Here is a 13,919-nt window from a genome sequence, read left to right as displayed (position 1 = left end):
GGCTAGCATCTGAGATAGGGGTATGCCCAATTTCATTTCACTTTTTAGGTCAGTTAGGATTCCTTGATCATCACGGCTTGCTGGTGTATGCAGCATTTTGTCACTCCGTGTCCCAGGTCCTCAAACTATGATGTCTGAGATGCTATTGAACGTAAGTGCCTGGTGCTTTCATGTTACAACTTTTCTATTTGCAGTTGTGTCCTTGGCCAGTTTGTAAACGAGTTCAAAGTTTGAAATATCTTTGTCATATAGTGTCCAAAGAAAGGTTATGAGACTAATACTCTACAGAGATCATGAATTCTGAAGGCCAGCATGATTCATGGAAGCATTTGACTAATGCTTCCAATCCACTCAATTCCAGTATGTTGGAGAGCTGGAAATAATAGCTGTCAGCTGCACATATTCATTAGCGTGTGCTGTCTCAAACTTTCAATTTCAAATGGGAAAACCTCATTTTTATTGCAGATTCTAATTCTACCCCCAAAAAATACCTAGGATTTAACTAAATAATTTTTTTCCATTCATGATAAATGACACTGTAATCAATAAAATTCAGTTTTTCCAGGCACTCCAATCAAGAATAGACACATTTGAGTTTACATTACATCTGCAATAAAAATTTGAAGTTTTATGTTCCAAACATTGCACATATTTTTAAAATTTAATTTAGTTTTGCAAATTTGATTGTACAGCAAAACTTTTACAGTTACACATTAATTGTCTGGTTAATAAACTACACTGGTGTCCAAAATTAAAGCAACAAACAGAAATTTTGCAATGTTGTGTTTACTTTGCCACAAAACCGTATAAACAGGTGATGGTAAAGTAGAAACAATGTAAGGAATACACAACATAAACAACTGCAATGTGCATAATGGTAGACAAAAATGTTCTCCATTTTTTCCACCTTAACAGATTTGCACACACATTCCAACAACCGGTTAATGTGCTCAGTACGCGATGTGATGACCTCTGGCAGCAATAGAGGCCTGACAACGATGAGCATGCTGTGAATGATATCATCAATCTCATGTTGAGGCAATAGTGCCCATTCTTCCTGGAGAGCTGCTCACAAGTCTTGGAGAGTGGTTGATGGACACTGAAGTGATTCAATCCATCTTCCTGGTGCACCCCAGACATGCCCTATGGGATTCAAATCTGAAGAGCGAGCAGGCCAGGCCAGGCCAGGCCATGCATGCACTATCTTCCATTTCCAAGAAAACATCAACTGTTCTTGCTCTATGAGGTCAATCATTATTGTCCATCAATTGAAAGTCTGGGTCTGCCCCAGAATGGCACCACCTTGATGCTGTTTTGTTGAATGGTTCACACGGTGACACTTGTTGATAGCCCACCATTGAAATCTGCAGCAATTAGCAGAAGGGCTGCCCTTATGCTTCGAATGATTCTACTATTCTCTTCAGCGATCGTTGGTCCTGTTCTTGCATGATCTTTTTCTGGTCGCAACGATGTCAGAGAATTGATGTTTTACTGGATTCCTGATATTCACTATACACTCATACCATTACTCGTATCGCTACCTCGGATATGCTGTGCCCCATCGCTCACGCACCGACTGTAAAACAACACTCGAGACTCGCTTAAATCTTTATAACCTGCCATTGTAGCAGCAGTAACCGAGCTAACAACTGTGCCAGACACTTGTTGTCTTAAATAGGCATCACCGACCACAGCGTCGTATTCTGTCTGTGTACATATCTCTGTATTTGAATATGCTTGCCTATACCAGTTTCTTTGGCATTTCAGTGTATTTGAAGTTGTGAATATGGACAACCATAAGCTGTATAATGGAGTGATGACAATCAATAAATGTGCTGGACTGGGACTCTAACCCGGATTTCCCACTTCTTGTGAGCAGTCACCTTACCAGTAGGCTATCCAAGCATACTTCATGGTCAGATCCACACTTCCTAATGCCATCAGCCCTATATGTACAATCTGCATTTGCACATCCATTATCTAAGAGGCTGTACCCAAAAGAAACCAAACTAAGTTTTTGGTGGGCAGAGCTTTTGTTGCCATGTTCTGCCATTAGGAGCGCATAAAGTGAACATTCCAGAGTCAGTAAACTGAGTGACATCACTGAAGGTGGAGGTCAGAACTAGTTTCAGCAGTGTTTATAGTGACAACCCTTTTCTGTAACTGCCATTTTTGCAATGGCCGATTTTTGTGAACAGCGTGCAGCAGTGGAATTCTGCTTTTCGTCTGGAAAAATTGGAACAGAAACTCTTGAAATTTTAAAAACGGCATACAAGGACAATGCTACGGAGAAATTAAAGTGTGTGAGTGGTTTTCCCATTTCAAAACTGGTGAAATGTCAGTTGATAACAACCCTCATTCGGTCTTCCTTCCACTGGCCAAACACATGAAAATGCTGAAAACATTCATACAATCATCAATGAAGATAGACAACGGACCACTGAAGAAATTGTGGAGCTGTCAAGAGTGACTTGGAGTAGTCCACTCAAGAGTTTGTTCCACAGGGTCTGAAAGTTAACCAGGCTTTCTACTCAGAAGTTTTGAAAAGATTCAACAACAATGTGCAATAGAAGTGGCCTGATTTGTGGCAGTTAGGTGACTGGTTTTTTCATCATGACAACGCCCCTGCTCAAATAGCCTTGTCCAAAAATTGTTTGAACCCTGTTTCCTTACCCTCCTACTCACCCAACTTTGCCCTGTATGACTTTTGTTTTCTTGAGCGAAAAGAGACATGAAAGGAAAGTGTTTTGCTGATGTTGCTAAGGTGAAGGAAAAACTGGAGGTGCTGTCAAGAATCACAAAAGATGAATTTTAACTGTGTTCTCAAAATGGAATTAAAGATTAGACAAGTGTATTAGTGCAAGTGGAGACAATTTTAAAGGGGACTGAAAACTTGTGCTTAAAATGTGAATAGGCTAAGAAAGTTTAAAAAAATTCTGTTTCTTCTGAGTAACCCTCACATTCCTGTACAGGAGAGACATGCAATGTTTCTTCAGAGAAGTATTCATGTCTGAAGGAACATTGCATCATAATTCTGAACAACACAGGCACTACACTATCTTAATTATCTATTTAGAACAAAAAAGTTCACATTTTTATCACAAATGTCATGTAAAATCAAAGGGGCTGGTTCTTGATTGGAATAACCAGAAAAATTGAATTTTGTCTATTACAGTGCCATCTATCACAAATGGAAAAGAATGTTTCAGATAAAATTTAAATATTTTTGGGCTTCGAACCCGAATCTGCAATAAAAATTTGGGGTGGAGTGCCCAATTGAAAATAAAAAGTCGAACCCCCATGGGGCACGGAAGGAAAGGGGGAGGGGGGGGGGGTTAGGAGGTGGCCAGTTTTAGCATAAACATGTCTCCTTTGACAATATTAACTTCTCATCTGGAACACTGTTTTTGTGTTATGCACATTTTTGGAGATATTTAATTGCTCCAAGTTAAAGCAAATGCCCTGCATGTATGTACATAGTCCACGCGAGATAAAGTAAGCATTTTATAAAATCTTAATAAAACCGCTCAATTCCTTAAGAGGCATTGCTGAGGAAACTGAGAACATTTCGTTTTCTAATTCTGTTATCCTTTAGTTGCCATCTGTGTGGTGTCCATGTTAATTTACTGTTAAATAATAAACCTTAAAATTTGTATTGGTTAACCACTTCTAGCAGCTCATCTCCTAAGTAAATACCAGAGTGGGAATACCACATTCTGAAAAAATGCACAACACAAGATTTCATAGAAAAAAAACAGTACCAATTTCCATGCCACAGTGTGGAGTGATGATAATATATACAGAAGTCATCTGCATGTAATGTTGATGAGATCACAAACACATAATGTTACAATATTGATTTCAACATCAAAGAGGGTAGCACTCAGCAATGATCCATGTGGGACTTGTTCTCCTGGAGGTAATTGGTGCTAGGAGTTATGCCAAGTCATACCCAAAACAAATCAGTGATAAAGTTCCATAGACAAATGGGTAGGTAGGCCCAAAAAATGCCACTCATGCACTGTAGACAAAATGTGACAGCACTATAAAATGCTTTTTGTAAATCAAAGTGTATGGTAATTAGGTACCATCAGTATGCAAAGGCATCTCTGCCTGTATACTAGTCTCAGAAGATTGTCAGCTGCATATCAAGATTCTCTTAAGCTGTATCAGAATTGAGAAAGTAGTCATAGGATTCCTAGCACCACCACAATCACCTATTAACTAATCTTCCTAACAAATTAGGTAAAATAGTCTGGTTGAGTTTTTTGTCAAAAATTGGGGATGCACTCTTTGGAATCCATGTTAAACCATGTACATCCCCCGATAACTGGCTGGGTAAGTCAGTTCAAATGTCGGAGGAAAGCAACAGCATACCACGTCCATCAGGACCATGCACAGCAACGCACTGTGCTGTACAAAACAATCTACAGACTGATCATGCTTTGCTTTACTAATGTGCACATACTGTTGTTAACATTGCTTTTCAAATTTTTTTTAAATTAAAAACTGTCCTTTGTTCCAAGTTGTTTAGATTGAGACATAGCATGCTGGAAACTCTCGATCTGTTAGGTCTTCCACTTCCGTCAATAACCGCATCCTTGCCCAATTTGTCATTCTATTTTCAATACAACTGCACACAAAATATTTAATATATACTTGAATATTTCAAACTGTTATTTAGGTAAAGTTCCCTTTAAATTTATTACTCAGTAGTTATATTGAACATGGTGATTTCAGTGATGCAATTAGTCTTAGTAGAAGCTTGATTAATTAAAAGTTCTGCCTATTTGAAAGTTCTACTACAATATATGATATAAAAAAATTTTGAGCCAATTGGCAGAATCTGAAGATGTTACCATTCATTCGAGAGCATTCATCCCAATCTTTCTGAGGTCATACTTTGAATTACCTGAAACTCATTAACTTACGGGATAACTGACCCTGAAAGTTCACACATTAAAAATTTTCAATTGCTAGTTTTGCTCTTGTGTTTGTTAGATTCTGCACTTTTGACAACATTTTTGTTGCTATATTTTTCTGAATCATGTAATGTCCCTCACTAATTAATTAAGCCACGAATTAAGATTTTGCATAATTTAGTGCAATGTAAAACCAATTTCAAGTTAGATTCCATATTCCTAAGTATAATACTCCCAGCTTGGAAGCAGAAGATAGTTCCGTGTACTTCTTTAATTTACTAACATTTAGTACTTTCCATAAACCGAACAACTGTTGAAGTTCATAGTTTATTCAAAACAGCTAAATCTAACTTACCCAGTAGAGGATGTACTTCCTGAGATTAATAAATATCTGTACACCAGTCTCTAAATAGCCCAAAATAGCCAGTCTGCATGAGACAGCCATAATGTTATCATCTCACGTTAAAGTTCAGGGTGTGCTATCCAACACAACACCTTTATGTCAGATAGATTAAAGAGCCTGTACACGGATAGCAACTGCTTAACATTTTTGTTTAACACATTAATAAAAGTCTGCAAATGCCAAGTAACCATGTAACATCTATGTACCTCCAAATCACTGCAGTGAAAGTAATCACACAATATTGAAGCGTGATTGTTTCATAAAACCTACTTATTGGATGTTTCAATTATGTTATCGAATATCTACATGACAATAACATGTGCACTGTGTTTACTTCGATGATGACTGGTTTGTGGGGCAGTCAATGTGCTGTCATCGGCATCCACCCCAATTTTTACACAGCCCAATTTTTTACATAGGCCAATCTAGCCAACATCACAAATAATAATGATGATGACAGCTACGATGGTGACAACACAAATACCCAGTCCCCGGGCAGAGAAAATCCCCAACCTGGCTGGGAATCGAACCCAGGACCCCATGATCCATGTGTTTATTACAATGATATACTACCACTGTGTGAATTATCGTGTGGATAAGATCATAAAAGAATAAGTGCAAATCTCTTTACTTGTATAAACTGTACTGAACAACAGGACCTAGCCATCAATATCTTCAAAGTTCAGATGAAGTGGAAAGGAACCACCGTAATTTAACTACTGTGCAGCATGTGTCATTTGGCACTAAACTTTCTACATTCAGTTTTCAGCATATTTCACAATGTTCAGATGAGAGATTTCAAAATAAATAACTGAGTGCTGTACAAGTACTGGGGACATTACAAGATTTAATTAGCTGCTCATAGAGGAAGGGTGTCTGTGGCATTGTAGCACTCTTCAATGTTCTCTAATGGCTACTGCTATTTCATCAGAACAACAAAGTACAGGTTGCCACTTAGTGTGACCAGTAGAAAATCTACTATTGCTTCTGCACACCTGTAATTGCAGGAGACAAATCCTGCACCATCTCGTCGGTGTCTTTTCTGGGTGATTTGAAGGCATAGGCAGGCCAGTAAACTCTTCAAAGGGACGAGCACAATAAAAATTCATTGATATTCAATTCCATATGGACAATATGATACAAAAGTGAAACTACCACACAAGTCTCGTCGAAATTCCACTAGATCACAGTGGCGAGTCTCATTCAGCATACTGAGAGGACTACCGAGGAGAAGGTACCACAGGTGGCACTAAAATGTGCTTGTACACCTGTGGTGGTGATGGCGATAAAAGATTTAAAAGGACTAAAATACTTGGTTGTCAGTCACTCAATTCACAGAAAAGTGACATAAAGAAGCTATGAAATGAGACAAGATTTGTCAGCTCTAGGATTTATGAGCTTATCATTGTTGTTGAACATGTACCTGACAGTAACTTTAGCCAGATAAAAGTGATAAAAAATCCAGGCAGCTAAAAACTGTTGCTAGTCACTGAAGAATACATCAAGAAGGATCATCATATCCAGTAAAACTAAAATGGCACGAGAAACTAAAATAGGGTTAGAAAATGCAGACTGTATAAGCTAGACAGCTAGTTAGCTTAAACAATTAGATAAATAAAATACTAACACACACGTTTTAAAATGCATGATAGTGGAAAGGGAGAAAGTAGCCTGAGACTATACATGACACATGCCACAGCGAGGCATACTGCCTACAAAACCACCACTGACACTGAACATGGAGGTGAATTAAGTTTTGTTATAAATTCACTCTCTCTTGGTATTCTTACCACTATGATACCTCTTAAGCCATTGTCCGGAAGTATCTGAGATGGTAAGGTTGATTGCTCATCTCAGATGAGCCAGCAGGGCACACACAATGTGAGAATATGGGCAATCGTGAGATGAGTACCATAATGGCATTCAGGTGGGGCCTCGACACAAAGGAACTCATGGGTAAGCTTCGTGTGCCCAATTATCAGTCAGCACAGTACAATGGCATTTTTCCAAGAGGCTGCGAGAGAAGTATGCCATACCTTTGTTTCTTCTCGATAGCTCTGAGCTTGTTGAACGTCATTGTAGCCTGCCATTCCATATTCCAGGTTTTCAAAATTTGATGTCACAGTTGTAATCATAAGTCTGTTCCTGGTACTCCAAATTAAATTTTGTCTCCTGTGGACATTTTCTTAACAGTTTGACAGCAAGTTCATTTCCCACAGTATCCACATGACTTGGGTAAATGTTACTACCGTTCTGGACTGCAGAGGTCAATTAATAGGTCTAGGATGTTAATGATCACAAAGTTTTGAGGTAGCACTGAGATATGCCTTGTAAGCAACTCATGGAGTGCTATGAAACAGGAAGTCCTTTGTGATGAGAATTTTAATGCACTGCAGAGCCTGTGAGATGGCTAACAACTCTGCAGTTTATACCCTTCATGCACTCTGCAGAGAATACTTCTCGTGCCCACTTGAGTGTGTAAAAACAACACTGACCCTATCATTGACTTTCAGTCCGTCCGTGTAAATGCTTGTTGAATTTGGGTAGTCAGGCAGAACAAAACAAAAGAGCTGCCTGAGACTGGTGGGATCAGCATTTTTCTTAGGATGACAAAACAGGTCTGTTCAAATCTCAGGACTGGGCATATACCATGAGGGATGCTGAGAGGGATCTCCATGAATACAGAGAAGAGGGAGCAGTTGGAAGTCCTTGCATAGAGCTGTCAATCATATCAAAGTTGGTCTGCCTATTTTTGGGTGATTCGTAAACTGTCTGAACTATTGGTGTGAAACAGATTTGAGTAGCACAGATGTGTAGACACCTTACAGACTGACGACATACTTCACCAAGAGTTGCTGGTGTCTGCCCCTAAGCAGTGCAACACCAGCTTCCAGCAGGAGGCTACCTACAAGGCCTGTACAGAAGGCTCCAGCTGCCAAACACACACTAGTGTGGTGGAACAGGCCTAACAAGCTCAGTACTGATGGTGGTGCAACCTGTAAGCAGCACATACATACTCTGGCCAGTATAAAATCAAAGCTTCGTAACATAGAAGAACTGTGTGGTCTGAGCCCGAGGAGGTGCTGCTGAGAACCCCAAGGGTACTAAGTTTCCTTTCACAATTTGCCTTGAGCTGACAGGTATGATGGTAACCATGTTAATTTACAGTAAAAAATAAGTCTTAAAAATCTGAAGGATTCAATGACTTCTAATAACCAAGATAAAGTTCTAGCAGCTGACGCACAGTCCCGAGTCGACAAACATGCAGAACATGAATTTTCGGAGGAGAAAACCGATACCCGTGCTTCAGGGCCCAATTAAATATTTTCTGTAAGGCCCCCTGAATTTGGTACTATGCAGTCCACAATAATAGAAAGCTGTAATGAAGGCAAAGGTTGTCCACATACAGTGACACCATACGTCCTTCTGCACTCACAATACTGCTGACTGCAGAGACGATCACTGAGGGACCCCAATTTCCTGTATATATTGGTTGCTGAGGCTCGAGTCTATCCAGATTCGAAATCATTGGAGGGATAGAAAATTCTGGAGAAAAATGTATAAACAGCACTGAAAGCCCCACTCCCGTAGCTCAGACAGCACATTTTGAGGCCAGGTCATAATGTGCACCTTCTGTAGGTCAAAGAACACAGCTGTCAGTTGTTGGCAATGTGGGAAAGCACTGCACATTGCAGATGAATCGGTTAGTCTCTGGTGTACCGGAATGCCCAAAAGCCACTTGAAATTGCTATGTATATCCTCTGGCACATCATGCGCCAACACAGTTGTTGGTTGACCATTCTTTCAAATAATTTACGCAGCTCATCCATTATTGAGACTGACCAATAATTAGTCAAAACTTAAGGGTCTTTTCTCAATTTCAGGATAGGAATAACAACACCCTGCTACCACTGAGAGGAAATACCCCTTCCTGCTAAATACGATTGTAAAACCTGAAGATGCAGTTCACACTCTCATTGTTAATGTGTTTAAGCACTTTATTATGGATTTTATCCGGTACATGAGCCATGTCTCGACCCTCTGCTACAGAGCTGCAGAACTTGCTTTCGCTAAAATGGAACCTTGTACAATTTAAAGCCTTGTGCATGGCCAGGTAAAAAGTCCTGCTCTGCCAGGCATTTCCAGGTCAGGAAATTAGGATGGTAGGTCCTGCGTGCAGACACTATGGCGAAGTGTGCCATGGAACATTCAGCAATGACTGTGGGATCAGTACAGTTGTCGTCAGAGAGAGAGATGCCAGGAACTACAGTGGCTGTGAATGTTTGGAGCTTAGCCCATAATTGTGACGATAAGATGTGTGGACCCAACACTTCTGTTCTTGTGCACTCTTGACTGGTTTCAAAAGTAGCTTTGGATGTAAAGGCTTGCCAGTAAGCTCTCTGAAGTGGCCAGCATGGTGCAGGTTGTATTGGTCTATGGGTTACATTTATATCTATGAACAAAACCCCTTATTCTCCCATTGCAGTCTGATACTGTCAAGTTTTTAGTATGTTTGAAGGCTTTATTATCAAGAATATTCCCAGTCCAAAAAACCCTGTTCCCAGTGAGTGCCATTTGTTTAGCAAATTTTGCTAATGTTTTCAGGTTAGTGATGTCAACTGTTGTCACTTCTTAAGGTATGTATCTCTGCCACATTAACGACATCAGTCTATAGGTGTGGTATCGCAATGTTAACTTATCCCTTTCTTCAACCTAAAACCGCCATGCTGATACAAACCTACAACCAAGGCAATATTTATTTGCCTTCACCCGAAATTGATGCAGATTGCTTGACAACATTGAAAGGAGCAGAGATGACGATGCTACCATTTGTTCTGCTTGTTAAAAGGGCCAACCAAAGGGTCTGATTCCACCTGTCTGCTTGGACCTGTGAGACAAATATGTTGTGTGACTTCACTGAGGCATGGCATGTACGAAACGGGTTGTGTCTGCAGAGTGTGTGTTGGAATAGGTGGTGGTGCACTCTAGTGTGGGACGTTTATGATTCTAAACTGATTGTGAGTGGTGTTAGTACAGCATTGGAGTTAGTGCTGTGTGTTACTCAATGTTTCGGGAGTTTGTTTTTGTTGCCTTGACAGTGAGTTATTTTAATGTCATTAGTTATTGGCTACTGATTTGTTTCCTGCTTTGAAATTGTTAATTTGTAGTCTGGTTAGTAGTCTGGATTTTTTTTTTTTTTTTTTGTACCCTATTTTACAGACTATAAGACGTACTGTAATTTTTAAGTGCAATTTCTTTAGAAAAATAACATTTTTGCAATTTTTATTATTAGACTGCAAAGTCAGACTTAAAAAGATCCTTATTTTATTAACCAAACTAACCTTTAAAATCGCTGAAAATCGCCATCTGAGCTCTCTTTTTCTTCTTCTTCTCCTCCTTCTTCTTCCTCCCTCTTTGTCATCATCATTGCCCTCTTCACAGATGCTACTACTTTCAATTTATAGTCCACATCATATGAGTACCTTTTATTTTTTTCCATTACGAAACTACCTGCTAACAACAGTGTTTTACTTTTACCAATAACCCAAATCACCTTCAGTTCACGTTCAGTGGCACAGCAGACTGCAGTGATGCATCATAGTCTAGACAGTGTTCTGGATTTGTGATGGTAGGGTGACAGGGAGACAGTGTTAGCAAGCTTGTGAATCCCTGCAAATTCATGTTTGTGGCATTGGTGCACTGCTGCTCCCAGTTGAATCTATTGTTGCCAGATAGAAATAGGTTTCCCATCCCGCGGCATCAAATATACGGCCATTTCTAAGACTGGTGGGAATTTTGAATCAAACACTGGACATTTTCATAGTAATTTTGAGTATAAGATGCACTTGAATTTTGGAGGCAATGTTTCAAAGAAAAAGGTATGTTTTATAGTCTGTAAAATACAGTGTAAATTTCACTAGTTGTTCATGATCGGGTGGACGGGAGAGTCACTCAACGCGCATTTAGAGTGCGGATAAAGTGTCTGGTATTGCAGTTTTTGTTTGAGCTACATAGGTCAAATGAAATATTCAATTCCCATTGTGGGTTTTTGTTTTTTTTATTAAGTTTCTTTTAGAGAATTTTCTTTATTTTTTTTATGGTGACATTCTTATTGTTGTATATTTATGCTGTCCCTGGCCAAAACCGCCTACTTCCCATGGTCGTACCTTTAGTTTCATTTTATTGCTGGAGTGAAATCTTTCACATCATTTGTATCTTTGTTAGCGGGTGTATTTACTGATGTCGTTCCCATACTGTCACACTGATTGGCTTCCTCATAGTAAAAGCTATCTGGAAAGGATCAACAATACATAAAAGAAGTAATTAAGCCATACACTGCTGAACTGTCCTGGTCCAAACATGAAGAAACCTGTAAAAATGATAGTAGAGGCCAGGAGGTCGACTGACAACAGGACGTTAAAAAAAAAAAAAAAAAATCCAAGACTTTCAGAATAGTACAGACAGTTAACTGCAAAGTGATACAACAGCTGATGCAAGGGAATTTATGGCAGCTGATAAGCCTCTAAATTACACTACACAATCCTGTACTCTGAAAGACTACTTTAAAGATTTTCTTTTAAATCAAGCATACTTTTGAGATTCTTAGAACATGCACCGGAAACCGCTAGAGGACAAGATCCATGTTTGATGCAAAGATTTTGTTCCCGTAACAACCATACATTGCTCATACAACTTACCTACAAAATAGCAGAAATCTTAGTAACTTCAAAACGAAAAATCATGGAACAAACAGCATTCTTTAGAAGAACCAACCATAGATTAACACTAATAGCACACATTTTATAAAACATTCTTCAGCCGTAACCTACTAATTCCATTACGTTATAGATGCAATATTCACAGAAACTTTAAAAGTAACACAGAAGCTATACATTGTTAGCCTGTCACAAAGAGCGCAAAAGAGATGCACTTTAACTTCATGAAAATATATATCACAATCAACACAGATTGTAACTAGCATTTATTGTAAACACAGATTGTAACTAGCATTTATTGTACCAAACATTTTATGTAATTATTTCGAGCTGATGAACGATTTAGTAGCAAAACATCTACTCTATATGTTTCCTACTTCACTTATAACAATGTTGCAAATGATGACAGTAACAGTTCAGACTGCATATGCCAGGCAGAAATATTTCTTGGGCCAAGACAAAAACTCTGTACTAAGAAACTCATAACATACATACAACATGTAACATAACAGTGATGCTTTGTAAGGATTACCGAGTTATAGAATAGTAAAGGGATTACCCAGTAGTACCAATAATTGTGATAGCATTGAAACAGCATACATGGAAATTTCTCTCCAGTGTTGTAGACCAAAAACGTTGTTGCTCTCACCTGTGTACATCTGATCGTGTCGTTGTACCTGAAGTCTAGTTTTGATTACTGTTAGTGGGTACAGGAAGCATCTAATGGAGAATGAACTCAACATACTCAAAGGGACAAACTTCTTTTTGTCCATCATTTCCCACTCAATCGTCCTTATGAATTGCTGTGACTCCATCGATACCATTTTACGCCTATCCGTTTTCATATTCTCCTAACATGACAGTATCACAACAGTGTTTCACCGTTCTTCACACTCGCTAGTCAATACACCACGAAGTGCCGGTTCCATCTCATCTGAAATACTAACAACGAAAAATTTTCACTAGATATTTCTCCACTTATGTTCAAATTTAAACACCACTTCCAATAATGTCTGACAATCCTTAACTTTTATGAGGTACGTATAGAACTTACGTTCTACAATTTAAAGGTCACGAGAGTATTGTTTATCAGAGTCTTTTTCTTAAACGCGGCATCAGTCACAAATTTTTTATCATGGTCTTAATTTCACGTCATAAATCGCACATTTTGACTGCTCATAGCCGGACCGCCACAAATTATTATCACCTGTCAAGGCCAACAATACACTTGCACTTGCTCGTGAAATTCCATGTTTTGACTTGCGACCAGATGATCGGCAAGTCAAAGATGGCATATATTTCAGCAAAGAAATACTTTTTCAATGGAGTAGACAGGGATCTCTGAACTTTAAGGTGGACCACCTCATGCAATAAAAACTTGCACATGCAGCCTCATCTTTTTTCCAGCAAACGACATTATATCGCAAGTCGAAACAGCTGAAGATTCTGTTGTCAACATTCATAACTGTCCTATAAAGTGCGAGTGATGTAAGGATTTGTTAGATTATACCAAAGACCTTGTAAAAAATAACTAGACTCTGATGGCTCTGCAATAGCGGGACAATTTGAACCTTCGGCTGGACGCCATTATAGTGGTTGCAGTCTGATGTGTTGTGTAGTACTGTTGTTTATGAAGACCCTGATTCAACGTTGTATATTTGTTGCGACGTACATACAGTATTTGTTACTCGTAATTCTACTGTCTGTACGTTCCAATCAAAAGAAGTACAATGTGAACAGTCGTGCAGCGATTAATTGTACAAATAAATTCGAGAAAGGAACGAATATTTCATTTCACAGGTAAGTGAATATTGTAAGTTGTTTTGTATGTCAGTGTACTTGTTTAATAAATGTTTTTGTAACACGGTATTAGCATAA

At 38.9% G+C, this 13,919-nt stretch overlaps 1 protein-coding gene across 1 annotated transcript in view; it reads right to left on the bottom strand.

Moving 5' to 3' along the window:
* Positions 1–13,332, bottom strand: part of LOC124795274 (solute carrier family 25 member 44) — a 138,147-nt gene extending 124,815 nt beyond the window's left edge. Inside the window, exons 1-2 of the mRNA XM_047259220.1 lie at positions 13,096–13,332; positions 12,691–12,983 (exon numbers count right to left, since the gene is read on the bottom strand). Of these exons, the coding sequence (XP_047115176.1) occupies positions 12,691–12,886 (196 nt within the window). The 5' untranslated portion in view covers positions 12,887–12,983; positions 13,096–13,332. The remainder of the gene's footprint in view (positions 1–12,690; positions 12,984–13,095) is intronic.
* Positions 13,333–13,919: the final 587 nt, after the last annotated feature.

Source organism: Schistocerca piceifrons, chromosome 4, assembly GCF_021461385.2.
Source record: "Schistocerca piceifrons isolate TAMUIC-IGC-003096 chromosome 4, iqSchPice1.1, whole genome shotgun sequence".
Classification (NCBI taxonomy): Eukaryota; Metazoa; Arthropoda; class Insecta; order Orthoptera; family Acrididae; genus Schistocerca; species Schistocerca piceifrons.
Note: the sequence above shows the minus strand (reverse complement) of the source record. Positions and strands in the feature narration are given on the sequence as shown.